At 46.7% G+C, this 27,526-nt stretch overlaps 1 protein-coding gene across 1 annotated transcript in view; it reads left to right on the forward strand.

Moving 5' to 3' along the window:
* The window catches only part of Lama1 (laminin subunit alpha 1), a 131,634-nt gene extending 113,811 nt beyond the window's left edge, over nt 1–17,823 (forward strand). The window contains 16 exon segments of the mRNA XM_028885123.2: nt 726–876; nt 2,248–2,392; nt 3,197–3,338; nt 3,442–3,556; nt 3,729–3,899; nt 5,948–6,099; nt 6,760–6,945; nt 8,124–8,259; nt 9,104–9,216; nt 9,800–9,989; nt 10,503–10,661; nt 11,252–11,405; nt 12,567–12,700; nt 16,684–16,906; nt 17,477–17,563; nt 17,566–17,823. Of these exon segments, the coding sequence (XP_028740956.1) occupies nt 726–876; nt 2,248–2,392; nt 3,197–3,338; nt 3,442–3,556; nt 3,729–3,899; nt 5,948–6,099; nt 6,760–6,945; nt 8,124–8,259; nt 9,104–9,216; nt 9,800–9,989; nt 10,503–10,661; nt 11,252–11,405; nt 12,567–12,700; nt 16,684–16,906; nt 17,477–17,563; nt 17,566–17,636 (2,329 nt within the window). The 3' untranslated portion in view covers nt 17,637–17,823.
* Nucleotides 17,824–27,526: the final 9,703 nt, after the last annotated feature.

Here is a 27,526-nt window from a genome sequence, read left to right on the forward strand (position 1 = left end):
AAAATGAAAAACAATAGAGTGGTAAATGCTAACGTAAAAAATATCCTGAAGGCACCGGAAGTGAGAAAAGATGGCTACTCCAAAGGAAATTAGAGGAAACAAACCCGTGCGTTGGCTACGTAGAAATATGTGTAGTTGTTATATTCTCGTAAACAGATTTCACTTTCCTGCCCCGATGGCCACTTGCTTTAACTCTCTTTACTTTATAAAGCAGCTGGGCTCTGGTCTGCATGGGTTTGCCTGCATGGTAAGTGCCTTGTCAATCATAGGTCGGTGTCTCTTATCTGACATCCTTGGGACTGAGAGTGTTTGGCATTTTAGATTTGTGTTTTAGGACTTTGGGATAATTGCATATGCATAATGAAGTATCCTAGAGGTAGGATCTGAATCCAGACACAGAGTTTATGCTACGTACACAACATGCGTGTAGCCCGATGTGGTTCTGTATATTTTAAACCCTCTCTCTGTCTGTCTCTGTCTCTGTCTCTCTCTCTCTCTGGCGCACACTTTTCCCCTCATGTCATCATGTCTGTCAGTGCTCAGATTGTTCAGATTGTAGAGGACTTCAGTTTTCAGAAGTTCAAATTAGGGGCGCAACTTGTCTCACATTTAACACCTCCAATGAGTGATGGAGATAAAATTCCACCCTGGCTTAGGAGGAAGGAATTCCTCTGTCTCCCCACCCTCCTGAGAGTGAATGCTATTTCATGGCTTCTCCTCCGCAGCTCCCAGAATGAAGACTCTTCCTTCCATTTTGATGGAAGTGGGTACGCGGTTGTGGAGAAGACACTCCGGACCACCGTGACTCAGATAGTCATCCTCTTCAGTACCTTCTCCCCCAACGGGCTGCTTTTCTACCTGGCTTCAAATGGCACTGTAAGTGAAGCACTTGGCCCTCTGTTTGTCTAGTCCCATTGCCTTCAGATCACCTGTTTCCTGTGTGACTTTTCCTGGGGAGATGTGGACAAATATCCATTCCCTCCAGACCAGAGCAATGCTTGCACCTCAATAGGAGAATGATGAGTTTATGAGGGGAAGCGTGCCTCCACTCAGCACAGGTATTAGTCAGACATTCACTAAGAGGAATATGAGTGAGGAGTTAGGAACAGGAGAGTCCCCAAGACAGCTCGAGGACTGAGATGTCTCACCCCAGTGTGTGTGATGGGCTCCCAAACACTGGGTACCTGAGAACCCTTGCGATCAGTTCTGCTTTTCTTAAGTATCCCACCGCCTCCTACATCCCCGGGGAGCTGGGGGATTCCATACAGGTGGTTGGCTGCAGTCTCAGGTGAGGGGACACACATTCTCTGAGGGGACATCAACAACCTGAGCTTGTCAAGGTCTCATTTGGGAGTCACACCCACTGTGAGGAGCATGGTGGCAGCCGTACTATGGCTTGAGGACAGAGTTCCGCAGTGGTGTCTCCTGGGATTTGGAAATGGGTCTTATGTAAATTTACCTTAGGCAGTGTCCACAAGCACACACTACTGTAATCTACACATATATGCTGCACAGGCTCCCACTTAAAATCACTTACCAGTTAACACAAATTCACGAAGAACTACAAGGAACACGTGAGAGCGCTGAGGGGAAGCGTGCCTCCACTCAGCACAGGTATTAGTCAGACATTTGCTATTAAGTCCTCGTTCAAACTGTGTCTTGTTCCTTGTGTGACCATCATGGCCTTGTTTTTTTTTTTTTAATTATTCTTACTTTTTTGTGTGTGTATGAATAGTTTCTCTGCCTATACACCATATGTATGAGGCCAAATGAAGGCACTGGATCCCCTGGGACTGGAGTTACAGATGGTTGTGAGCTAGCGGGTGGATGCTGGGAATCGAACACAGGTCCTTTGCAAGAGGAGCCAGTGTCCTTAACCACTCAGCCATCTGTCCATCCACCACAGTATCCTCATTTGAATCGCATCTACAGGAATGGTCCCCTTTTTCATCTTGTATGCTGGTCATTTTCAGAAGCAGCCCGCTTGTCAATTTAAATAAGAAGCACGCAGAGTCCAGTTCTCCTACTAAAATATGGATCGGGTAACAATGGAGAGCAGTTCACTTAATTCTCAGTAATGTTCTACAAAGCCATTGGGGGCGTTTTTACTTTCATGTAATGGACCAGCTATGGGGCTAGGCTCAATTTCCCCAATTTGACTTTAAAAGATGACTTCCACCCCTGACTTGGATGGGAAAAGCCTAGAGGTAAAGATGTATCTGCAGAGAACTGTTGTTTCCTTCACAGAAGGACTTTCTGTCCATCGAGCTGGTCCGTGGCAGGGTTAAGGTGATGGTGGATTTGGGGTCAGGACCCCTCACTCTTATGACAGACAGACGGTATAACAACGGAACCTGGTACAAAATCGCCTTCCAGAGAAACCGGAAGCAAGGTAGGTGCACAGGGTAGACGGCTATGATGTTGGCTGCCCCTCTAAGAACAAACAGCACTCCAAAGTCAGTGGTCATTGTGTTCCGTTAGCTTCCCGACTCCATCTTAATGATATCAGAGCACATCACCCTTACCATTCACCACTTGGCTGGAAAAGAAGAGTACATTCTTGAGTGATATTCTGACTGAAAGCTACCTCTGTCTATGGAACAAGAAGCAACACGGTTTGCTTCTTACTGGAAGAACAGTATTATTCTGTATGTTTGTTATTTCACTATTTCTCGTTCAATGCCAAACTGGGAACAAGAAGTCAAATCCCGTTTTCTTCTACATACCTACTGTTACCATTCAGCTGTGTTCATTATCTGCCGGCCTTTGTCTTTTAATGGTAAAGAATAATGCCCGTCAAATTAGCAGAACTTAAAAGAACATGTGTTGTTGGGGTGAAAACCTGCTAAATCAAAGATGCAGAAGAGGAGCAACCAGATGAGCTTCCCTTTTTGACTGGAGACCTGGCAAGTGTGTCTCTCTCCACACATCCCAGACCAAAAAACTATGAATCTCTAAGTCCCTCCCTACTCTTTCTGGTGCCTGTCTAGCCGTGTCCCTGGGTCCTCCGAACTCTCTATGGCTAATTCTTGTCAACTAGTCACTGGCTTTGCCTCCTGATCCAAGGTTAATTTTATTAACACAGTCTCGGAGTTTCACAGTGTGATCAGATGTCCGCCACAAACATGTCTTCATTAAGGACTGTGTTAAGGGAAGTTTCCATTCACATTAACTGTTCCTTTCTCCTTCCTATTAGGACTGCTGGCTGTCTTTGATGCCTACGACACCACTGACAAGGAGACCAAGCAGGGAGAAACCCCAGGAGCCTCTTCTGACCTCAACCGGCTGGAAAAAGACCTGATTTACGTGGGGGGCTTACCTCACTCTGTAGCTGTGAGGTGCGGTGTGAAACTGGGGATCCCCTCACTGTGGAGCTGTCAGGTGGGATTGCCAGGCCTCTCTTACCAAGCACATGACCGGTTCTTATGTCCTTGCCTCCAGGAAAGGGGTCAGCAGCAGAAACTACGTGGGCTGTATCAAGAACCTGGAGATATCCAGGTCCACCTTTGATCTGCTGAGAAATTCCTATGGAGTGAGAAAAGGCTGTGCGCTGGAGGTGGGAAGCAAGCGTCGTCGCGGGGGTCTGAATGATGGCTTTCCCTCAACGCCCAGTGGTTTATCTGTATACTAAAGTCGCAAGCTCTCAACCAGCGGGTGGGTGGGAGGCAAGGGAGGCCTCCGGTCCCGCAACAGCAGGCCAACCTCACGGCTCTCCCCTCCGTCACCAGCCCATCCAGAGTGTGAGTTTCCTGAGAGGTGGTTACGTGGAGGTGCCACCCAAGTCTCTGTCACCAGCATCGTCCCTGCTCGCCACATTCGCCACCAAGAACAGCAGTGGCATCATCCTGGCCGCACTGGGCAAGGACGCGGAGAAGGCTGGTTGGTCTCAGGCACACGTGGTGAGTAGCTGAGACCCACGGAAGGGGATGCCTTCCAGGAAGGCATCTGCCCCTGAAGCCATGGTTTCCTGAGTTTCATGATCAATATCCCACTTCTAGAGGTGGATGAAAGGCTGCTGCCCTCCGACCAAAGCATCTCCTGATGGCAGAGCCTGGGGTTTCTCTCTGTGTGCGGTATGCAAGCTTAGGGGATTTGTTGTTGTTATAAACATGAAGACAGCTGGGTGGTGGTGGTGCGCACATTTAATCCCAGCACTTGGGAGGCAGAGGCAGGCGGATCTCTGTGAGTTCGAGGCCAGCCTGGGCTACAGAGTGAGTTCCAGGAAAGGCGCAAAGCTATACAGAGAAACCCTGTCTCAAAAAACCAAAAATAAATACATACAACATACATACATACATAAATACATAAATAAATAAATAAATAAATAAATAAATAAATAAATAAATAATAATACATACATACATACATACATACATAATACATACATACATAAAATAAACATGAAGGGAGAAGACAGATGTGCCCTGTGATGGGCACAGTGGTCCAGCAACAGGAGAAAACAGAGAGGAAGACTTTTTCTGGAGTTTGACTCCCTACAAGAGGGTGTCATGTAATCACATAACTGAAAGAAATGCTGGAGGAAACCAGTGTGTGGACTTGTGAGAGTCTGCACACGAGCAGTTTACAGAAACGTGTGTGCTCTGCTGCTCCAGACATGACTGTGTAACTATGACCGTGCATCCAACAAGGCGGTACTGCTTCCTAAACGTTGTAGGGCAAAAAAAAAAAAAAAAAAAAGGTTCAGAGAACCTGATTACGCTGCCCAAGGTCACACAGAAGGCCGGAATACCAGTCTGTGGACCCCGGATATAGCATGGGTCACTGAACCAAGGGTGACTGGGACTGGAATTGGTTGTGTGGGCTTCATTAATCTATTTTTAAGTTGAGGTGGGATTCATGTAAAATTAACGACTTTAAAGTGAGCTGTGCGTTCAGTAGCACTTGTTGTAATGTAGTTACCTCCTTTCTCTAGCTGCAAATGTTTCATCACCCAAATTAACAGCCTGTGCGCCCCCAAGGAGCAGCTCTCCACCCTCCCTCACCTGGCTCCATCAGCCTTTCTGTCTCTTGTGGTCATGTTGTTTGTGCTTCCAATACAGTATTGTCTTTTTATGGTAGTTACTTAGCATGTTTTCAGGTTTCATCCACATTTGACTATGTATTGATTTGCTCGATTCCTTTTTATTTCCCTGTCTGTACATAGCACAGTTCATCATTAGTTCACTGACAGCCCTGAGTATTTCCTCTCTGGGGCACTCAGAAACAGTTCTGCTATGGTTCGGGCCCTTGGCTTCCTTCCTCCTGGGCCTAGACCTTCAAGTGGACTGGCTTTCTGGTGCGCAAGTGTTTCTGTATTTTACCCTTTGAGGAATTCCCAAACTCTTTGCCTCCACCGGTCGTGAGAGGGTTACACACAAGTCCAAGCTTTGTCACTGAACCAGTGGGAAGGAATAGCGCTATCTGCTGTTAGCATTGAGAAACACACTTCAGTTCTGGGGCTGGCTTTGTAAATCCTTGTGCTTTTTGTCACTGTTGTGAGGAAGTTTTAAGAGCTTGAAATGTCTTCATACCCTTCTAGCTCTTAATGCCACTTTTGGAAAAGCTAGATGCAACCCACAGGCAAAAGGAAAGTCAAATTAAGTGGTCGCGTGTATGGACATAGGAAATCAGAAGTTTCTTAAAATTTCCTCGGTGAAAAAATAAATTAGTCTACTTGGTACTCCATCATGTAGCAGTAAATAACAAGTATGGGGGGCTCTGCAGAAATAGAAATGTGTGAGAGGGTCAGTGACAGCATGATGCAGAGTATAAATTATAGGAACACAGATTAGAAAGCAGTACACCAAATCCAAAATAGTGTGAGAGGTGGTGACGGTCATACACACTTGCTTGCCTTGTGTTAACATGCCTCCGTTATCTGTAGAAGGTGAAAATGTTGCAAATCCTTTGGTAATGTATTTTGTTTTGGAAAATGCATCCTCTCTAGCCCTTCTTTGCCATCATGCTGATTGAAGGCCGCATCGAAGTGCATGTCAATCCTGGGGATGGGACCAGTCTGAGGAAGGCCCTACTGCACGCCCCCACTGGCTCCTACAGTGACGGACAAGAACATTCCATCTCCCTGGTTAGGAACCGGAGGTATCTTAGCTCTCAGATCTTTGTGTCAGGAGACTGAGATGAACTTGAGAAAGTGTTCTTAGTAGGAACCTTGTGGGATACTCAGTGTGATTCAATGATGGGGATGGTTCCCACGATGTCATTCGCAACCACAGTTCTTACTGTTTCCAAATAATTCTAGGACTTGGCTAGAATTCTACCATAGAGTCAGCTTCCTTCTACTTTGTAGTACTGTGTTTATGAAGTTTTCCTAATTGAGCCTCTTAACTTTGTCCTTTGCTAAAGCCCAATATAAACTGTTTACAAACTGGATCAAGTTAATGGCGAATAGTAGGCTAGTTTGGGTGGGAAGTATTGTGCCTACAGTAAAAGCTACCATATCAGCATCACCGTGTATTTCCCTCTTGTGCTTGAGGCACGCTGGATGTTTTCACAATAAAGAAAGAGCTGTTTGAATACACACGTTTACCTCTAATCATCAATCAAATGCAGTGACGTATTCATAGATTTTATTCTTTTATGTTGAGCTGTAGGTTTCATTTGTGGTCTTCATATACAATGTCATGCCAACATTTATCTCTAGGGAAAGCTATTATTCCAAGAGAGCTTGCTAGAATTGCGTATGAAAATGGAGCTATTCGTTGTGCTTAAGAAGTTTGTTTTTCTCTTTTGATCTGGTAGAGTTATCACCATACAGCTGGATGAGGGCAGTCCTGTAGAAATGAAGTTGGGTCCCTCAGCAGAAGGAAGGACAATCGAGATAGCCAACCTGTACGTAGGGGGCCTTCCCGCGGACAAGAGGACACCAATGCTCAGGATGAGGACTTCATTCCACGGCTGTATCAAAAACCTGGTCTTCGACACTGAGTGAGTGTAACTGGCTCTCATCATATTTCTTGTAATTTCTCATTTGCCTTCTGAGTTTGCTATTAGAGATGCCCTGAGTTCTGCAAGTTCTTCTGTAGCAAGTGAATTTCTTGGTCTATGATGACAGTCTTTTCCAATGAAAGAGTGAATGTGGTAGACTCATCTGGCCATGAAATTTTACTAAGAAAAAAAGACTATCATTGGCCTCCTGTGTGTGTGTGGTATGGAGCACTGAACTGGGTTTTAATGCATGCTGGGTAGTTTACTCTACCACTAAGCGATATCCCACCCCCAAGTGTCCTTTTGCAAGAACCCAGCTGGATTACTAACCGCTACATTTTATTAATGGTTTTCTGAAAAACAGTTGCTATAGAATTAAATATTGCAAGTCTCCATTCTCCTTGAGGAAGAGAATTTCCATCTGTACAAGTGGCTGTTCATGTCTCCTCTCCTGAGTTCTAGTCAAATTGAGATGGTGGGAAAAGCTGTGCCTGAACCTACAGGCCAGAATCTGCCTCCAGGAAATCACAATGGGCGCAGCAGCAGAGGACACTGGGCCCATCCTTGCTAGGCTACTGGCCTGTAGGTAACCTTGAGCAAGGGCAGGGGTTTTCCACAGAAATCCCTGAACCCAGAAAGAATAAGGCCTGTAGTGCAGGCTCCCATGCCACAGCAGAGCCCTACACAGCTATCTGTAGTTGTGCACACATTCACCAATTGCTTCACCGATGAAGGGATGCTCCTGAAAGCATCGATGCTCTGGACTCCATAGACAGGTGCAGCTTCGGGAGGTGCCAGTGGGATCCAGGCTGGTGCAGGACACCAAGGAGAGCAAGCACGGTTCCGAACAAGGAACCAGTGTTAAATGGGAGCTGCTGTGCTGTGGTATGGGTGCCAGAGACTCGTTGGCCTGAGAGCCTAGCCTACAGGAGGTGACAACCCTGAGTCCATCCTGTGTTCAGGGATGTCCAGGTCACCAGCATGGTCCTGGTTTAGGGGTAGAGTCTTGTTTTAATTGGAACCAAACACTGGGTACTGTGGAGGATGGCCAGTTTGGTTACTCTAAGAGAAACAGATCAATGGTTTAAAATGGGTCTTAATTACACAGGAATCCAATGATTGGGCTCCCAGGCTGGTTCCTGGTGTTTTTATTTAAATGCCGTCTTGTTTGTCTGTAGAATTTTGGACTTCACCCACGCCGTAGGCTCTGAACTAGTAGAGCTGGACACTTGCTTGCTGGCCGAAGAGCCCCTGCAGGACCTTCATGGGGAACACGGGGAACTTCCTCCAGAGCCCCCAACTCTGCAACAGCCTGTAAGCATGACTTCCTTCAGTGACATCAACTTGAGAGAGGCACGGGGAGTCGAGAGGGAGGGAAACTGAGTCCCAGCGAGGCCACTGAAGCTGGGAGGGAGGGGAAGTACCCCGGCTGTGCCCTCACCCCGCCCTCCAGTTCTCCAGCTGTGCCTCCAGTGGCAGAATATCCAAGAGCCATTTGTTTATGGTCTTGAAAATTATTAAGGTTCAGCCCTAATAGTCTCCTTCCCAGGAGCCCAGAAGAGACGCTACTAATGGCGGCGGGGGTAATGTGTGGGAAGATTATCGAAGTACACCAGTTTCTTTTGTCCATCTACTTTATTTCTCTAAGACAAAATTCTGTCTACACAGCTTCAGTTCTGTTCTCACACTCAGCTCCTCTCTGTCCCTTCTCCTCCTGTCCCCTCACAGCCCTAAGTTCTTCTGCTATCGATCTCATCTTCGTCCTCAGTTCCTCCATCCATGCTTGTTCCGTCCTTTCCTACCCTCCTGACCTGACCCAATCCACCTACCATCTGCAAAAACTCGGCCTTGTTCTTTCTTCTCTGCCCACACGACTCTGCTTGGAGCTCGGAATTGTGTCTCAACCCTCTTCACCTGTATGGAAAAAAAAAAAAAACCCTTGTTCTGAGTCAGTTGCTCTGGAATGCGATTTGACATGAAGGAGAGAGAAGGGTCTGAGCCTGATCTGCACAGGAAACAAAGCTAGGCATCTACACATCCTCCAGTGGCAGCAGCTGATGTTTCTGACCCAGTGGCTTCTGTGACATTTCCTTCATGGAAGAACGTGTCTGTGTCAGTCCTGCTACAGTGGCTGAGAGCCCTCATGTACCTCTTACAGGAACTGTGCGCGGTGGACACGGCTCCAGGACATGTTCCAGGCGCTCACCAGTTTGGCCTCTCGCAAAACAGCCACTTGGTGTTGCCTTTTAATCAGTCCGATGTCCGAAAGAGGTAAGCATTTTCCCATGGTTCCTCTGCGGGTTTTCATTGCCAGATGGTGAGGAATGTGCGGTGTTGTCTTTTGAAACATCCAAGTGTGCTCATACCAGATGGGTTCCGTGCCCATGCTGACCCAGGCAAGGATCTCATCTGTTAGCTCTGATTGGGCCCCTCATGGTAACATAGTTGGCATTGTCCTAAAACAAATGAAGAGTTTCCTGCTGACCTGCGTGGAAGTCTTGCTCATTTTTGTCATTCGGAGCTTAGCTGAAATGTCATCTTTCTAGAGTTGTCCACCCTAAGGACTTAATGTGGCCACCCATGAGCCTCTCTGTGCTGCGGCACAACTGTGACATGGTCCTAGCCTTGGTGTCAAGGGGTGAGGGACTCCTCCTTGTTGACTGTCATAGAACTGCTCCCATCAGACAGTGGCCCTCTGTGCCATGAATGGGGTACACAAGTGAGTGAACAGCCCTCTCTTGAGAAGCTGAGTATGCATGCTACGGCAGCAGTTGGGGCACTCTCTCGGAGGTTGCATTAAAAACGGGAAGCCAACCGTCCTGGTCCCTGGCGCTGACTTCCTGTTCTCTCTCAGGCTCCAGGTTCAGCTGAACATCCGGACATTCGCCTCCAGTGGCCTCATTTACTACGTGGCTCATCAGAACCAAATGGACTATGCCGTCCTCCAGCTCCATGAGGGCCACCTCCACTTCATGTTTGACCTTGGCAAGAGCCGGACCAAGGTCTCTCACCCCACGCTGCTCAGTGATGGCAAGTGGCACACAGTAAGTGCTTGGGAGGCCCTGTCTCCTGTCCCAAAAGTTCTCCCTCCACCTCGTGCACATTCCGTTTTCTTGAAGGGAAGCCGTGCATTTTGACCCCTCATTGGCCTTATGTTTGACATCTCCCCCAAATGATGTAAGCATCTTGTCAGGAGGGCCCTTTTCTGCTTCCCGAATCCCTCCAATAAACACTCAACAGCTGGTTACCGAATGAATTGAAGGTCTCGAAAATGTTCTTGACTTGGCAGGAAGCCAGGAAAGCCCACTTGGGGTGTGAAAGGACCGAGCTGCTCAACGTGGCATCTGCTGATAACCAGGGCTCTGGAGCTCTGCTATACTCTTCCCCGTTTTCCACGAGACTCAGCCATATTCTCACACCAGCTGTGCCACAGACAGAGCCCACGCCAGGGTTTAGTCTGGGCTCTGACAGATCTCAGGAACACATGTCATAAGCACGCATCTGTTAAAGTTTTTCTCAAGTGGTTTACAAGGTCTGGATGTTTTCATCTTGCGTAGGTCAAGACGGAGTACATTAAAAGAAAGGGCGTCATGAGTGTCGACGGTCAAGAGTCCCCCACGGCGACTGTGGTGGGAAACGCAACAACACTGGACGTGGAAGGGAAGCTGTACCTGGGAGGTCTTCCTGTCCACTACAAGGCCAGGAACATCGGGAATGTAAGCAGTGGTCTCTGTGTGGGACCCACGTCATCTTGCTGTGGTTGTGTTTTTGCATGAGACCATCATTCTCCAATGCGTTTGTTTAAGTTATTCTGCCGGAATCTGAGGCTCAGCAGAAGGTGCAGACCTTTCAAAGCATGTGCACAGGTCATGGGCTGGGGCTCCCCTTAGAAGGTGCAGTCCTTTCAAAGCATGTGCGTAAGTTATGTGCTGGGGCTCCCCTGATAGCTGTCCAGCTTTTCCTGCCTCACAGCTAATGGACTTTGCCTTTTTTGAAAACACACAGTCCCGAAGCAACTCGGGAAAAGTCCAGCAAATTTGTATGGTACAGAATTAGTGAGAGAAGCACTCTGGATTTAAGGGGTGTTTTAGGAAAATGATAGAAAACACTTCTACCCCATTATTACCAAAGTACTGGAGAAAGAGAGCAACATGAAACATTCATGTGAGGAATTGCCACAATTAAGCTTTTTAAAAAAACCCAGATGGTGTTGTAATGTGTGTAATGGAGAGAGGTTTAACGAAGCACAGGAAAAAGATGCTCCATGCCATCCTCTCCACCTACTCTCCTGTCTCTCTTGGTTTAGACAACCCACAGCATCCCTGCCTGCATTGGGGAGGTGACAGTCAACAACAAGCCTCTGGATAAAGACAGCCCTGTGTCTGCCTTTGCAGTGGACAGGTGCTACGCAGTGGCCCAGGAAGGAACTCTCTTTGAAGGAAGTGGATATGCAGCTCTTGGTATGTGCTCTTAGCAGTCTGGAAGGAGCGCCCCGGGTTTAGCGTGTCCACGGAGCTGATGTGGATCCAGGAGAAATAGAGAGAATAGCACGCCTAAGGCCGCGTTTCTGTCCTTCTGTGTTCTGGTCCGTTTCTAGTACTTTTCCTGTTCATGCAAAAGCCTGCACCAGTATTGCACCCTGCAAATGGCCTACAGAGGCCTTCTCCCTCCAGAATGGACAGTCACAAACTCCTGGCTTCACCTGCACACTCCCTGAGTTTATGTAGGGCACGATAAAGACCTTACCTTTGAATTAAACATCAGGTGTGTCAGCTGGGTGGTCGTGGAGCACACCTTTAATCCCAGCCCTCAGGAGGCAGAGGTAGCTGGATCTCTGTGAGTTTGAGGCCAACCTGGTCTATGGAGTTAGTTCCAGGAAAGCCATGTCTACACACAGAGAAACCCTTTCTTGAAAAACAAGAGCAAAAAAAGCAAGTGTGTGCATCTGTAATTCCAATGCATGCAAGTAAGACACTTATTCTCTCTAGGATATGATAGCATTACCCTCTCTATTTTTCATTCAGCCCCGGGCATGGTGACAAATGCCTTCTATTGCCAATATCTAGCTTTTTTTTGTCACTTGAATTAAAAAATAAAATCATTCAATCCCCATTTTGAAAACACCTAATGTAGAGGCTGATACAAACAGTAAATGATGCTATCCAAGGTACATACACATTTAGAAGCTAAAGATTAGGGGGATAAGTCTACAACACAGGGTAAGACCACCACACTGTATGCATCCAGGGCCCACGGGACCAAATGTCCCCAAGGAAGTACCTGCCCATGCCCTGGTCTGGTCTGATCTGACTGAACAACTTCTTAAAAGGCAGAGTTCCTACTTGGGCTTGGTTGGGCACACTGTAATCTCATCCCTGGGGAGGCAGAGGTAGGCCCGTATGTGGTGCCAGCCTGATTACACAGCAAGACTCCATCATCAAACAAACAAAAAGAAAAAAAATCAATGTTTCTTCTTATAAAGGACTATGAGAGTTGAGGCCTGGAGGATGGGGTCAGGGTGTAGCCAGATCTTGCTCTTGGCCAATACCGTGAATGCAGCCCAATGCAGCCCAGCCCGTCTTATGGGTTCTCACAATGACAGCGATGTCCATGTTTTTCAGTCAAGGAAGGCTACAGAGTTCGACTGGATTTAAACATCACACTGGAGTTCCGTACCTCCTCTAAGAATGGCGTCCTCCTGGGGATCAGCAGTCCCAAAGTGGATGCCATTGGCCTAGAGATTGTAGACGGCAAGGTAGGTGCCCCATCTCCATGCCCTGCCCACCCATCAGAGGTGGAACAGGAGAGAAATGGTAGAAATGCTTAGATCCAAGTTGCTCATTATCTACTTCATTAATGGAGAGGGAAGAAATTTCCATTACTGTTTTAAAATCAGATCGTCCTAAAAAGCTATTTTTAGAGTAACTTTTTTTTCACATATTTGAATTAAGATTGCTGAAAAGCCTTGGCATTTCTGCCTGAACCTTACCAGGAGTAATATGTCCACATAATGCCCAGTCTCTTCTAATAACTTTTAAACTAGTCACTTGCAAATGAGCAGAGTCATCATACAGAATTGCAGTTCTGAAATGAACACACATATCCCTGTGCACCCAACCCCAGGCTTCCCTGGTGATGTTCAGTACAGGCCCACAGTGAATCCCTACAGGCCATCCTCACAACCCACAGAACATCTGAGGATGGAATGTATGTGCACCTGCTTGTGTACATAGCTTGTGATATGCAAATGAAACCATGGCCACCATCAAGATCCATGGCAACTATGACAATACCACTAGATTCCTCCCATGGCATGGCCCCCAGACCTTGCCCCCTCACCCTCTTCAGTCATGGCTCTGTCTCTATCTCTCAACTGCTATTTTACAAATGTTACCTACTGAGTTCATGCAGTAGATGTCCTGGTTCCCTGAAGGTTCAGTCAGGTTGTACATAGCAACAGTTATTTCTTATTACAGTGTTACCTCACGGGTTGAGTATATTGTACATTGGTTTTTTATTTTAAAAATGTAATTTTTCCTAAAGCTTTGGTGCTCTTGCAGCTCAGCCTCTGGTGAATGCAAACTTTCTTCTCTTCCCTTATGTAAATCTCTCCTCCACACTTGTTTCTGGTGCTCACCTCCCTTTCCTCCCCTTCGGGGCCATGTGGGCACACGGAGGGGAGTCCGGGGTCCCTCCTCTTCCTGTGGGGTGTCTCACACGTGGCTGCAGTTCAGTTGGGGTTCCTGCACTTGGTCCTCAGGTGGCCCCCATTCCTTTGGCTTTGGGCACAAGAGGCCTGGGCGGGGGCTGGGAGAAGTGTCTCAGCATTGCCACTGGGTAGTGACTCCTCCCAGGCTAGGTACACTTCAACCCTTGGAACTAGTCTTCCCAGGTGTCTTTGCCAGTGTTTCCTCTCGGCTGGAGCTACCATCCATCCCACTGCTTGCACATGAGAGAACTGGGCATGTATGCCATGCCCCCCCACCCCCGCCTAAGTCACGGAAACCATGGAGAGTGGAGGCTTGGGCTGCCCTCTCCTAATGTGCTCTGCCACCATGTCTACTGCTGGAATAAGACGCTGCAATGCTCCTTCCAGAAGGCGAGGAACATGGCGCCACTCAAATTCACATGCCAAACACCTAACTACCAGCGTCTCTCAGGATGTGATCTTATTTAGACTTCCAAGAAGTCACTAGGAGCCAGCAAGATGGCTTCCTGGGCATAAATGCCTGATGCCAACCCTAACAACCTCACTTCAGTCCCCAGGACCCACAAGATAGAAGGAAAGAACCAATTCCAGCAAGTTGTTCTCGGATCTCTGCGTGCTCACGTGTGGGTGCACATATACACACAATAAATAAATGCAAATAAAAGGGTAATTCAGTTAAAACGAGGTCACTGACGTGGGCTCTGAGCCAATCTGACTGTGTCCATGTGAGTAGTAGGCATCAGGACACACAGAGAAGACCAGCTGAACAAAAGGCCCCTGTGGGTTCCCATGAACTTCCTTGCTGGATTTCTTTTCCAGGTTCTTGGCCCTTAGGATTTCCTACAGTGGGGTCAGAGAGACTAGCAAAGTTTCTTTTTGTCCCCACTTCAATTGAAAAAAAAAAATGATCTGCATGACAGACTGCTGCTTTGATAGGACCAACTTTCTCATCTTATACTTTAAAATCTTTGAAAAACCTAACACCTATTTGCAAGTTTTTATGTGATCTCTTTTAAAAAAAAAAAGTTATCGGAAGTGTAATTAATAGCTATAAAAATGTGCTTTTGTATTGTGTTCCATATTTTACTTTTCTGTTATGTTCTATCTATTACTTCTTGCTCTTTCAAGTTTATTTGGTGCGTTGTCCAAAGGTCTGCAACACACATCTTTAATTTGTCACAGTCTGTTCTGAAATAGTGGGTCTCTTAGGTGGCAGGTCCACAAGAAACTTGGGACAAATGGCTAACTGTGGTGCCTCTTAGCATACCGAGGTACATGCTGGCCTCCAGGGCCTTAGTACCTGTGGCTCTTCCCAGTTCTTCTTATCCTGCCTCCAACTCAAACCTCCCAAACTCCTCCAGCTCATGGACTTCCCTTCCCAGCCTCTGATTCCTACATGACCTGCCGCTTTGGCAATGGGCTTCCTTGCTTCTTCTGGTTCTCTTGACACCCCCCCCATTGCCCTTTTCCCTCTTTGCCCTCTCTCCCCTCCCCCCTCTCACTCTACACCCACTCTGCTCTGCCCTCTCATGGCCATGTTCAGTCTACTACTTTCTCTCCCTGCTCTGGACTCTTCCAGATGCCTCAGGCTGCACTCTCCCTCATATCTACAATAAAACCTCCCCTCAGCCAGACCTTGGAGCAGTCATGTCCTCACTTTTTACAGTAGGTAGCGTGAGAAACTTAGAACAATACGTACCAGGCTTTTTCTCTTTTGGGCCACCGACCAGCTCCCAAATCATGACACAGAGATGACTTATTAGTTATGAATGTTCAGCCTAGCTTAGGCTCATTTCTGGCTAGCTCTTTTAACTTAAGTTAGCCTGTTTCTCTTTATCTGCCTTTTGACTCAGGCTTTTTACTTTTCTTTCCTTCTAGATAGCTTTCTTTCTTTCTTTCTTTCTGTCTGTCTGTCTTTCTTTCTTTCTTTCTTTCTTTCTTTCTTTCTTTCTTTCTTTCTTTCTTTCTTTCTTTCTTTCTTTCTTTCTTTCTTTCTTTCTTTTTTAAGGTTTTTCAAGACAGGGTTTCTTTGTGTAGCTTTGCACCTTTCCTGGATCTCACTCTGTAGCCCAGGCTGGCCTCGAACTCATAGAGATCCGCCTGCCTCTGCCTCCCTTACTTTCACTGCTTCTTGTGTCTGGCTGGCTGGCGGCTGCCTGCCTTCTTGCCCCAGGAGTGGCCCCCTCTTTCTCCCCTTTCTCTTCTCTCTCTCATTCTCTCCTGTTCTTCTCCTGAGCCTAGATTCCACCTCCTGTTTATTCTCTCTGCCTGCCAGCCCTGCCTGTCCTTTCTCTGCCCAGCTATTTCACCCTGAGCTGCTAGAACCAAGTAATGGAGACAGGAGGCTGAAACACAGAGACCGACTCTCCCAGCTCTGGAGGCTGGAAGTCTAAGGCTTGGGAGGGTTGGCTCCTTCTGAGGGCCCTCTCCTTGGCTTGTGCATGACTGTCTTCTCTTCACATTATCTCTTCTCCGTGTGTCTGTGTCCTGATGCCCCCTTTTAAGGACACAGATTGGATTAAGGTCCACCTCAGTGACCTCATTAAGGTCCCCACATCCAAACATCCTCCTATCCCGAGGCGTGCTGGCGGTGATAGAACTCCAGCACGTGACTTTGGGAGTGGCACCCTTCAGTCCAGAGCCCCCTCTCTGCCCTTTGCTGTGTGCCCTGGCATTTTGTTTGCCACTCATGGTTGTAGCACATCTGTGGTTTGTGAGAAGGAAGTTAGTGAGCGGTCGTGTGTAAGGGCCGCCAAGGCTCAGCCTCCCAGAACTACAAACTCCCAATAATGTCCACACTGCTCTGAAAAGGGAGTACTGATTTCAGAATTGAGCGGGCTGGGCTAGAGCCCAAGTTCTTGAGGAGGCCTTTGTCCACCACTGTTGTTTCTCATGGTCAGTGCTCCACTCTGAGAACAATTCCTGAATGCTCTGTGCTCTGTGGCTTCTTGGCCTTCCGGCTAAGATCCAGTGAGAAAGACAGTGGTCCGAAACGTGGATAAACTCACCCAAGTGTTTGCGTTGTTCAGGTCTTGTTTCACGTCAACAATGGTGCCGGCAGGATTACAGCCACCTATGAGCCCAGGGCCTCCACAGCTCTCTGTGACGGGAAATGGCACACGCTCCAAGCCCAGAAAAGCAAACACCGCATCGTCCTGACGGTGGATGGGAATACGGTTAGGGCCGAAAGCCCTCACACCCATTCCACCTCAGCAGACACTAATGATCCCATTTATGTGGGTGGCTATCCTGGTACGTATGACTCCCAGTTCTGTTTACCTACACAGGGGGCCCAGTCCCGGGGGAGGTATGAGCTCAGGGGAATACAGGTTAGCGATGGAGAGATACACAGTTCAATGGCAAGTCTTACCATTTTAGAAAAGCTGTTCAAAATACTATACCTAAACGTTCTTGGGGAATTTAGCATAACCCTCACATACATGTTTCTCATTGAGAACATTAGTGGCAGATGAGCAGAAAGATCCTACCTTTGCCCTAGATGACTCCTGAAGTTGGGGGTCTAAGTCACAGGGTTCACAAGCTTCATCCTCTTGCACCAATTTTGCATTTGAAGTGGGCATTGAAGATGTCCCCAGAAATGACTGCAAATCCTGAACACCCTATGCGTGACTTTTCAAGTTACAGCTATGCCTTCAAGTTGCTACGTGTTAAAAGTTAAGGAATTCTGCTATCCACTAAAGCTCTGTATGTGGGAATATTCTGATTTGATAGAAGGTCCACTTGAAATAACTTTTGTCCCTAATGGACAACTTACCTATCTCAACGAGATTAATCAAGGCTTGTCTCTTGTTCCCTCAACAGCCCACATCAAGCAAAATTGCCTGAGCAGCCGGACCTCGTTCCGGGGTTGTATGAGGAACCTCAAGCTGAGCCGAGGCCCGCAGGTGCAAACTTGGACTTAAGCAGAGCCTTTGACCTTCGGGGAGTCTTCCCCCATTCCTGCCCTGGGCCTGAGTCCTGATCTGCTGCTGGAAGCCTCTTTGGAGTCACTGTTAATACATTGAGGAGAAACAAGTTTGTGAACTCAAGTGTCTTCCATTCCGATTTCATTTCCAACTCAGGTTATGTTTCCAGAGAAAAACGCTGTATTTATGTTGAACTAAAGCCACATGTACAACAGATACCTCTATTAAATAGTTCAAAATGTCCGTTGAATTCATGGCCTCCTTTTTCAGGTTTTTCAAATGGAATTTTGTGGGCATGGGATATTCCGCTGAAGATACTTCCTAGTTTCCATTTTGAGCATAAAAAACAAACATCACCAGTCTGTATTAGATTAGAGCAAGATATGGATAATTTCATTTCTTCTCTCTTTTCTTATAAGTTTCATACAATATATTCACTAGGTAGAAGTTAGGACCTGAGCATAGTCTAGTTGGTTTCTCACCCAAACAGAAAACATTGTCCAAAGGCTTCCAACAGGACCCAGAGTCTAAGACATGTGGTATTACAAGGGATGAGATATAATTTAATACCTCTCAACACAAGCAACCAGGGAAATGAGACCAATTTTTCAAGGAAATTAATAAATGCTAATCTCAAGAGGGAATTTATCAGACAAGGCTTTTATGTTATGGTCTCCAAATCGCTGCTTTATAGAGACAATAACACCTTTATGTAGCCCAGTCTGGCCTTGAGCACACTTCAAAACAAAGGTCAGTTTCTCACTTCTGATTCTCTGAGTTTGCCTCCAGAATGCCAACATGCCCAACTCAAGGACATTAAAGTAGCTATTATTTTACCTGAGCATGATGAGGATGAGGAAATATTTGTGTGCTTTATGTGAATGAAGTGATAGAAATTTTAACAGAGAAATGGAAAATAGAAGAAAGCATGAAATGGAAGGCATTTATGTTATTTATTGTTTACTTTTTAGGCAGGGTCTACTATTATGGTCCTAGCTGTCCTGAAACTCACTATGTAGAGCAAGCTGGGATCCAATTCAGAAATCATCCTGCCTCTGCCTTACGAATACTATGATTAAAGGTGTCTATCATTATTGCTGGTCAAAACCAAACTTCTAAGAATTCAAGGATCATATTTAAACATAATAAAAATAAATATTGCAAACCCACAGGCAACATCATGCTAAGTATTGAAAAGCTGAAATCATTCCTTTGATTTGGAAGAAACAACTGTGTCTACTATCTCTATTCTTTTTTCCCTTCTTTTTATTTATTCTTTGTGTCTTTTGCATCATGCAGCTCCATCCCATTCATTTCCCCATCCCTTCATATCTACCCTCTGCCCTTGCAAACCCCCCCCAATAAAATAAAATTTAAGAGAAAAAAAGAAAAGAGAGAGAAGGAGAAAAATCAGTCTCATCATAGAAGTGTTATGCCCAGATCATGGTAATCCCCAAAAGACAACCATGGAGACCAAATCCTGCATGTAGAAGCAAAGAGCCTTTATTTCAAGCTCTGGAGCTCGGTCCCTCTGTCTGTCTGACACAGTGGTGAGAGCAGAGAACCCTGAGCTCAGGTGGGGCAGAGTTTTTATCATAGGAGAGGTTGGGGTGAGGGGATTTCCAGGGTCCAGAACCCTGATTGGCTGGCAATTGTCTACGGGTATCTGTAAAACAAAAATAGGTGTGTGCTAGACTCAAGGACATCTGGCTACCTTATCTAATGGTTAGAATATTTGGGATGTCTGGTACTTCCTCATCCCTGGGTGGATCCCTGGGTGGTATCAGTTTGAGGCTTTTCCTGGATCTGGGTGTTGCCTGCCAGTAAGCCTGTCACAGAAGCTGTGTCTAGGCCCCTAAGCCTGTCATGGCTGCTGTGTGGTCAAGCTGTTTTGGGGCCCTCCATAGAAGCTGTAGTGTGACACATTGAGTCACGAAGTAAATCCTCTTATTCATACATCTTTGCTTGAAAGTGTTCATGTCAAAGAGTCTTTGGTCTGGCTTGAGGCCTCTGGTTTCTGCTACACTATTGATGCTGGACCCTCAGTGGACCTCCTCTTGGTTATCCTGTTGTTATTTTGTGTCCTAGAGATCCTGCAGCTTTGGTCCCTTCATGTGCTCCAGCAGATCACAGATGGGGTGGATATTGGGGTAGGTCAACACATAACCCTGGTTCTGGGCTTGGGTAGTTGTAGGTCTGAGCAGCCTGCCAGCTCTCCCTCATCCTCACCAACAGCTCTCCTGCATCGCCCAGGGGGAGTTCACCTGTTGCAGGGGGGGGGGTTCACCTCAGCAAGGGGCGGGGCCAGCCCTCCTGCTTTCTTGTCTCTCAGCTCTCCCACACCTACACCTCAGGGCCAGCTCTACTGTGTTGCCCAGGCTTGCGTAGGGACCAACCACGCTCCTGAGTGCTGCAGCTGATGAGGGGCAAGGCCAGCTTTCCCACTCTTAAGGCCTCAGAGCCATCTCCTCCACCTGCCTCAGGGATTGATGGGGTGGGACATCTCTCCCCAACCCATGCCACCACATGACAGATGGGTAATAGGGACAGCTCTCCCATGCTCACAATTTCAGGTTGACCTACCCACATCTCTGCCAATGAGGCTGGCTCTATTGTTCAGCCCACGTGTATGCTCACTATTCATAATCAATACAAAACTGGTGGAAGTTTTCACCCAGCAATTAGGTAAGAGAAAGAGAGAAAGGCGTAAAGATTCTACCAAAAGATTATTAAAAGTGATGATGATTCGGTGATGTTGCAGGTTATAAAACTAACACGTCAATATTAGTAGCATTTTTCATTACAGTAACAAGAGTTATGAGAGAGAAATTGTGAAAATAATACAATTCACAGTAGCTACTGTTGGACCCCAAAATTTAGGCTCTCAAGTGGGCGCCCCAAGAACCCAGACTCCAGTCCAGTTGATGCAACAGCATGAGATTTTTATTAAGCTTCTATATAGAAGGGCAAACTCTACTCCTAAGAGCAAGAGCCGCATCTTACTGCAGTCCCATGAGAGCTTTTAAAGGAAAAAAACCACAAGATTACAATTCCCATACAATTTTGTTTCACAAGATCATGGTCTGATCACAGAGTGATCACAGAGGGGGTACAGTTACGTCAACAGGTACATTTTTCCTGAAACCTCAAGGGGGGGGGTGGTATCAGGACAGGAGTGGAGTTTACATACAGGTCACTGTGGTCCTTCCTGGAACATCTGCAACTATCCCAGTCACAGTTGAGCACATCTCTTAACAGAAATCTCAGTTGAGCACATCTCTTAACAGAAATCTCTTTACATTGTTATATGGTTGCAGGGAAGATTGAACAATGGCTAAGTCAGGTTGCCCTTGGAAGTAGATTTTTAGTTTCTCATTTCCTGGTGCTTGAAGTTTCTCTTTTCCTGAGGCTTGGGGGTGTAAGCCTGAAGGGCTAGGGTCTTTCAGCTACAAAAAAAGTGTGGGGGGGGAGAGAAATGGGGAGTGAAGAATGAAGAGGGAAGAGGGAAGAAAGAAGGAGAAATGGGGAGGGAAGGAGGGGAGAATCCAAAAGTCTAGGAGTAAGTTTAACTGAAGACTTGTGCAATACAAATCAACACTCATGAAAGAAATTGAAGACACACACACAGAAACCTCCACAAACATGGAGTTCCCTCACGTAGAAGAATTTATATTGATTTTCTTAAAAACCTGTATTACCCAAAGTAATTTTAATGCAACCCCCATTAAAATACCAATGACATCCTTCACAGAACTAGAGGGAATAATTCTGAAAGGCAAATAGAAATACAGGAGTTGCCCAAGCAATTGTTTTTTTAAAATATTTTTCTTTTTTACTGATGCGTGTATTTGTGTCTGTGGGTGCCTGAATTGGGCAGTAGACGGCACCAGATCCCCGGGAGCTGGAATTACAGGTTGTTAAGAGCCCTGAGATGTGGGTACCAGAAATTAAATTCAGGTCCTCTGCAAGAGCAACAAAAAGTTTCCATTGTGCAGCCATCTCTGCAGGCCTGCAGGCTCCAGAAAAGGACCAACCCTGAGGTCATTATAATGCCTCATTTGGAGCAGTGCTAAGAGCTGTAACCACCCAAACAGTGTGACATTCACGTAAAAACAAGATTGTTCCCAGAAATAAACCTAACCATCTACAGCCAACTGCTTCTTGATAAAAGTACCAAAAACCATTATAGGAAAAATAACCCGCTTCAATGAACAGCGCTGAGGAAACTGTCTATCCACAAGAAATACAGAACTTCGACCCTATCTGTAATGCTGTGAAAACATCGACATGGACCCAATATCTAAATGCGAGGCTCAAAACACGAGACACTTCAAGGGATAGGCATAGACAATGGATTCAAGTGTGGCCTGAGACGTACAGGAAACAAAGGTGAAGACGTGATTACAAGGGAACCAAAAAGCATTCCAGAGCGAACAGATGGGAAGAAATCTTTGCCAATCACTCACTGGGTCAATGATGTGTAAGATCCTCAACAAAACAAATAATCCAATGTAAAACAAGGGGGAGGGGACAAATGATCTGATATACGCATTTCAAAATAAATGCAAATGGCCAGCAAATATTTTTTTAAAACGATCAGTATCATTACCCATAAGGAAAAAGTAAAATAAATCCAAATTACAATACCTATAACGCCCCCAAATCAGTTTAAGTAAAATCGGTGTTGCCAATGAAATGGAAAAAATAGGAATTCCATACATTGTTGGTGAATATGCAAATTTGCTTAGCCTCTAAGGACCATGGAGTCCTTTCTGGTCTCCAGGCCTACTTACTCCCCAAAGGAATGCAAGCCCCGCCCACCACAGTGCTAGCCCCACCCACCACCAGCCTGGCCCCTCCCTCTCTCCATCCTTCTACGTTATAGCCCCGCCCCAAGCGGCGGTGAAGAGAGTGGCGAAGTGGACCCGCCCAGCTGCTGACCCTGTCTCAACAGGTCGGCTCCGCCCACTACATCCTATAGACTGGCTGCTCCTGCCTGGCTCGCATAGTGGGCGTGGTCTATGGAAGATTAAGGCGGAGTCTACCGACAGAGAAGTGGGTCTGGAAACTGGGAGAGTAGAGGGGGCGGTCGGCCTGGGGTGGGCGTGGCAGTAGGAATGACTGACGGCGTGAGGGGCGGGGTCTGGGGATGGATGTCAGCCAAGGTGGTTGGAAGTGGTTGGAGGCAGTTGAAGAGGGACAGTCTTCTCTTGCTGTTGTCCTGAGGTGAGCACCCAAGCAGAAGCTCTTTGATTCCCGGGAGATAAAGGGATGCTGGGAACTGGGCGGTTACGGCAGTTGGACTCCTGGCTGCGGGTTTGGGCTCCTGGTTGGAAGATGGATGGAAGGACCAGGATGGCCTCCCCGGTTTCAGTGAGCATAAGGATTTGAACTACTGGACCATGGTGCCCCCATTCCTTGTACCGACAGCTACTTGTCAGGAAGGCTGGGGCTAATGGTTAGTTCCCTGTGCTTAGATTCCCACATTTCGTGGAGAATATTTTTCCCTGTTACCGAATCAGTTATGGAGGAGGTTGCATTTGATAGCTGCATGCTCAAGTGTCTTGTACAGTAATGGTGATAATGAATTTGCTCTCAACCCGGAGCTAATAGGGAGCTTCCCATGTGAAAGTTCACTTGATCAAATCGCCTCACCAACTCTTCGTGGAAAGTATTAATTTTCACTGTGCAGGTGAAGAGAGGAAGGCTTAGTTTCCCCAACACTCTGCAGTAAGAGCAGAATCAAACCGTGTTCTTGGGGATTGTAGGGGTGGCTCAGTGGTTAAGAATACTGGCTGCTCTTCCCCAGGGCCTGGGTTCAATTCCCAACAGCTCCAGTTCCAGGGCATCTGATGCTTGGGAAAAAAATCTTACTTAAGATGAAGCCATTAATGCCATCTAAGGGGCCATCACTTGGTGCTACAGTTGAGCTCCAGAGCCCAGGGTTTCTTTTGCTCTTAACATACTGCAGAACCAACTCCCAATTTGAGCAATATGCCAAGCTTCATTCCTTAAGTCCAATACAGACACTGACCGATTCCAATAATCAGTTTCACTAATGGGCCTTTTACTAATACAGCTCAATTTCTCTTATCCTTAAGTAATATTTTTAAACTATAAGAAAGCCCTTAAAAGATTAAGGGAAGCTGGTTAGTAACCAACACAGACAAAACTCCCCAAACAGAAGTGGAGTGGAGGCAAATTGTGTGAGCTGTTCAACAATTTGCCTCTTCACGACTTCTCAAACTGTCAGTGGTAAAAGCTGAGTTTGCTTGTTTTTCACCTTCCTATCCACTGCAGAGTAATAGTTTTGTTAAAGACTCTAAGAACATAGGCCTTCACATCTGGAACTGTTTTCTCTCCACTGCCAGTAATAAGGCACCTGGGAACTTTGACTACAGACCAGGCCCCAGCTTCTCACTCTAATGAAGTACAGATGGTAGAGTTAATGTTAGGAGTTTATAATGCAGCGTATTTTAAGTCCTCGGGTAGTGCAGAGGCAATGCAGTCTCTTTTCTAGCTGTGTCTTGGTAGCCCCAGTCCTGATTGCAAAGGAAAGTCCCAAACTAGCCCTTTAATTGGCATAATTGTTGGCACACACCCCTTCCGATGAGTCAATGAGTGGTCATTGTAGGGGTGTGATGCTGGGACTTAGTTTACAGCAGGTCTTCCCTCTGATGGCCACTGACAGGTTCTCTGGGATATTCTCACCCGGGAAGCCAGTTAACACCAAAGAGTATTGACTTAAGGTATCGGCACCATCCACACTCTACTCCTCACCCCCTTCCTTCCTCCTGGGAGTCAGCCTGCCTGCAGGCTCTTGCTATAAACCTCGCTCCATTAAGGAGTTTGCTACTTCATCCTTCACCATGTAGGCTCTGACTCTTCAGAGACACTGCGTGCAGTTTGTCTCTGGGACTCTCCCTGGAGGCTCCACCATGCTGGTACCTCTCTGTTCATGTTGTTAATAACTATTCTAATAAAGTCCTTAGTGTCTGGTAATCCTCAGTGTCCTCCGGACCAACCTCTCCTCCCAGCCAAAACCCAACGGCTTGCAGAAACCAGTAAGTGGTGAACAAAACGCCTAGGAGTATGTGTCCTTGACCTGCATTTGGGACTTCAAGTTCCTAGGCCCAAAGGAGTCATTTCCCTTGTTTCCTGGAGTATTCAGTAAGATAGTGAAGACATGTGTAAGGTCTCCAGGTCCTATAATTACCTTCCTCCATCAGAAATGGCATCTCCTCTGTTGAGTAGCACAGGATTGACCTAGAAGATACACCCTTTGTCTAGTAGCATCTGGAATGTTTTGTGGTAGATGCTCACTTTTATCCACAGAGCACTGTGGCGGAGTCAGTTTCAGGTACACAGAAGCCAGGTTATGCAGGTTGTTGGTCTTCCTCGGAACATGCATTTGCCAGACTTCATGTCCTGGTCCTTGACAGAGGTTATGACAGTTCACCTAGGCTAGTGATGAAGCTCAGAAAGAGGACATGGGAAGAACAATTTCGGGTGGAGGGAAGAGACTTTGTGAACTTTCTCCAGGACTGTACTGCTTAGATTTGATCAACTTGACACAAATGAGAGTTACCTGGGAAGCTGGAACTTCAGTTGAGAAATTGCCTGATGAAATTGACTGATCTGTGGGCATGTCTGTCAGGCACCTTCTTGATTAATGATTGATGGAGAAAGGCCCAGCTCACTGTCATCCCTGGGCAGGTGGTCCTGGGTTGTATAAGAAAGCAGGCTGAGACAGGTGATGATGGCACATGCCTTTAATCCCAGCACTCAGGAGGCAGAGCCAAGCAGATATCTGTGAGTTCAAGGCCAGCCTGGTCTATGGAGCGAGATCCAGGACAGGCACCAAAACTACACAGAGAAACCCTGTTTTGAAAAACAAAAACAAAAATAAATAAATAAATAAGAAAGGAAGGAAGGAAGGAAGGAAGGAAGGAAGGAAGGAAGGAAGAAAGAAAGAAAGGAAGGAAGAAAGAAAGAAAGAAGGAAGGAAGGAAGAAAAAAGGAAGAAAAGAAAGGAAGAAAGCAGGCTGAGCAAGCAATGGAAAGCAAGCCAGTAAGAAGCCCTCCTCCATGGGCCCTGCTTCCGATCTTGCTTTAGTCTCCTGGCCTGCTTGAGTTCCTTGGCTTCCTTTGATGGGAAATTGTAACTGTAAGCCAAATAAACCCCTTCTTCCTTGGGTTGTTCTTTGGTCATGGAGTTTATCCCAACAGACTGTAAACTGGAACACAGACTCAATTTGTTCAATTAGTTCGTTTTTTAGAAAGCCTCTACTCTCCTGGGCATTCACTTGATCATAAGCCAAGATTTCTGCTTTTGGCAAATGCATTTCTCTCGTGGCATCCTCAGTGAGCTGGGCATAGCAGAAGGCAGAGGCTCCTGTGAACATAGCTTATTGGTACTTTTGTTTCCTTGCGGGTCTGTTCCTGCTACTTGATTTTAATCATTTACATCTTTAATGGTCTGCAGAACATTTCCCTGGACACCTAAGGAGGCCTCTACCATGTCTCCTCTGTGGAAGATTCCATGGTCCACTTTGGAGAGCTCTGTCTTCTTGTGTCTGTGAAGCTTGATGGAGTAGGAGAGCATGTGATCTCCCAGGAGAACTTGAGCAGCGTCTGAACTGCCTTCCGCTTTGGTGAGCCCTTGAGTCCCTTGTGTATTTAGAGACACTCAGGCCACAGAGGGCGCTGGATGCAGGACCTCTCAGCAGTGATAGCCTTTGCCAAGTAGAAGCACTTCACACAAGTAAGGGTGTAGAGCACAAATTGAAAGACTCTGGCCCCCACACATCCCCCACTCTGATTTTTTGCTTTTGTTTTTTTTTTTTTTTTTTTTTTTTTTTCAGAGAAGCGTTTTCTTGGAACTTGCCCTTTCGAGGGTGAAGCCTGGCATGTTTAACCTTGTCTGGTCTCTGACTTGCTTTCCCATGGCTTTTACCGAGGCTCTGTTGAACACTTGTCACATACAGGAGCCGGCTGTGACTTGCTCTGTCTTTGTGATAGCAACATGATTTCCTGGTGATTGTAAGACATCTCTCCAGTGTCATTACCCACCCTGGGAAGGTCCCTTGAGAATCACATTCACAGCAGTAGTCAGACATCCTTCTCCAGCCATGTAAAGTTTTTGTTCTTCCCCACACCAACGCTTGCTTGCTTCCTGTCTTCTTATACTATTCTTCCGGTATAGCGAGAAATCCACTGGGGTCTGCTTAAAGGGTAAAGGAATTTATTAGGAAAGAAAACTCTCTAAACAGAATAGGAGAATCGTCATAGGGTCCTGGAATGATGAGGTACTGTCCTCTGCTGCTCCATCCACCTGAGTCTGTCCACACCATCCAAGCCCACGTGGGAGAGTAGAGAACTGTGTCTCAGGTCTTACGGGTGGCCCTGAGGCCATTCCTCAGGGGCAGGTACTTCAAGGTCATATGTAACATGAATTGCTAAATGGTCTTAATAGAAAACCTGGAGCCAAATATTGAGGTGAAGGCTGAAAGATCAGAGAAGCAGAACAAGCCACAGCCAACCTCACCTTGCCAACTCCTTAGCAGATCCTGTTTCCATGAATCATCAGACTGAAAGCCTCTGAGTCCTCACCCGTGAGGGTCTCAGTTGAACTGCTGCTCAGTTCCTGTCTCCTCAGGCCTTATATACGGTTCTCCACCCAGCCATGTCACTTCCTGGGGTTAAAGGTGTGTGTGCTTCCCAAGCAAAGACATGAGATCTCAAGTGCCGGGATTAAAGGTGCATGCCACCACACCTGGCTCTGTTCCCAGTGTGACCTGGAACTCACAGAGATCCAGACTGATCTCTGCCTCCCGAGTGATAAGATTAAGGGTGTGTGCCACCACTGTCTGGCCTCATGTCTAATCTAGTGGCTGGTTCTGTCCTCTGATCCTCTGGCAAGCTTTATTAGGGCACACAATATATT

The sequence above is a fragment of the Peromyscus leucopus genome, chromosome 13 (genome assembly GCF_004664715.2).
Source record: "Peromyscus leucopus breed LL Stock chromosome 13, UCI_PerLeu_2.1, whole genome shotgun sequence".
NCBI classification, from domain to species: Eukaryota; Metazoa; Chordata; class Mammalia; order Rodentia; family Cricetidae; genus Peromyscus; species Peromyscus leucopus.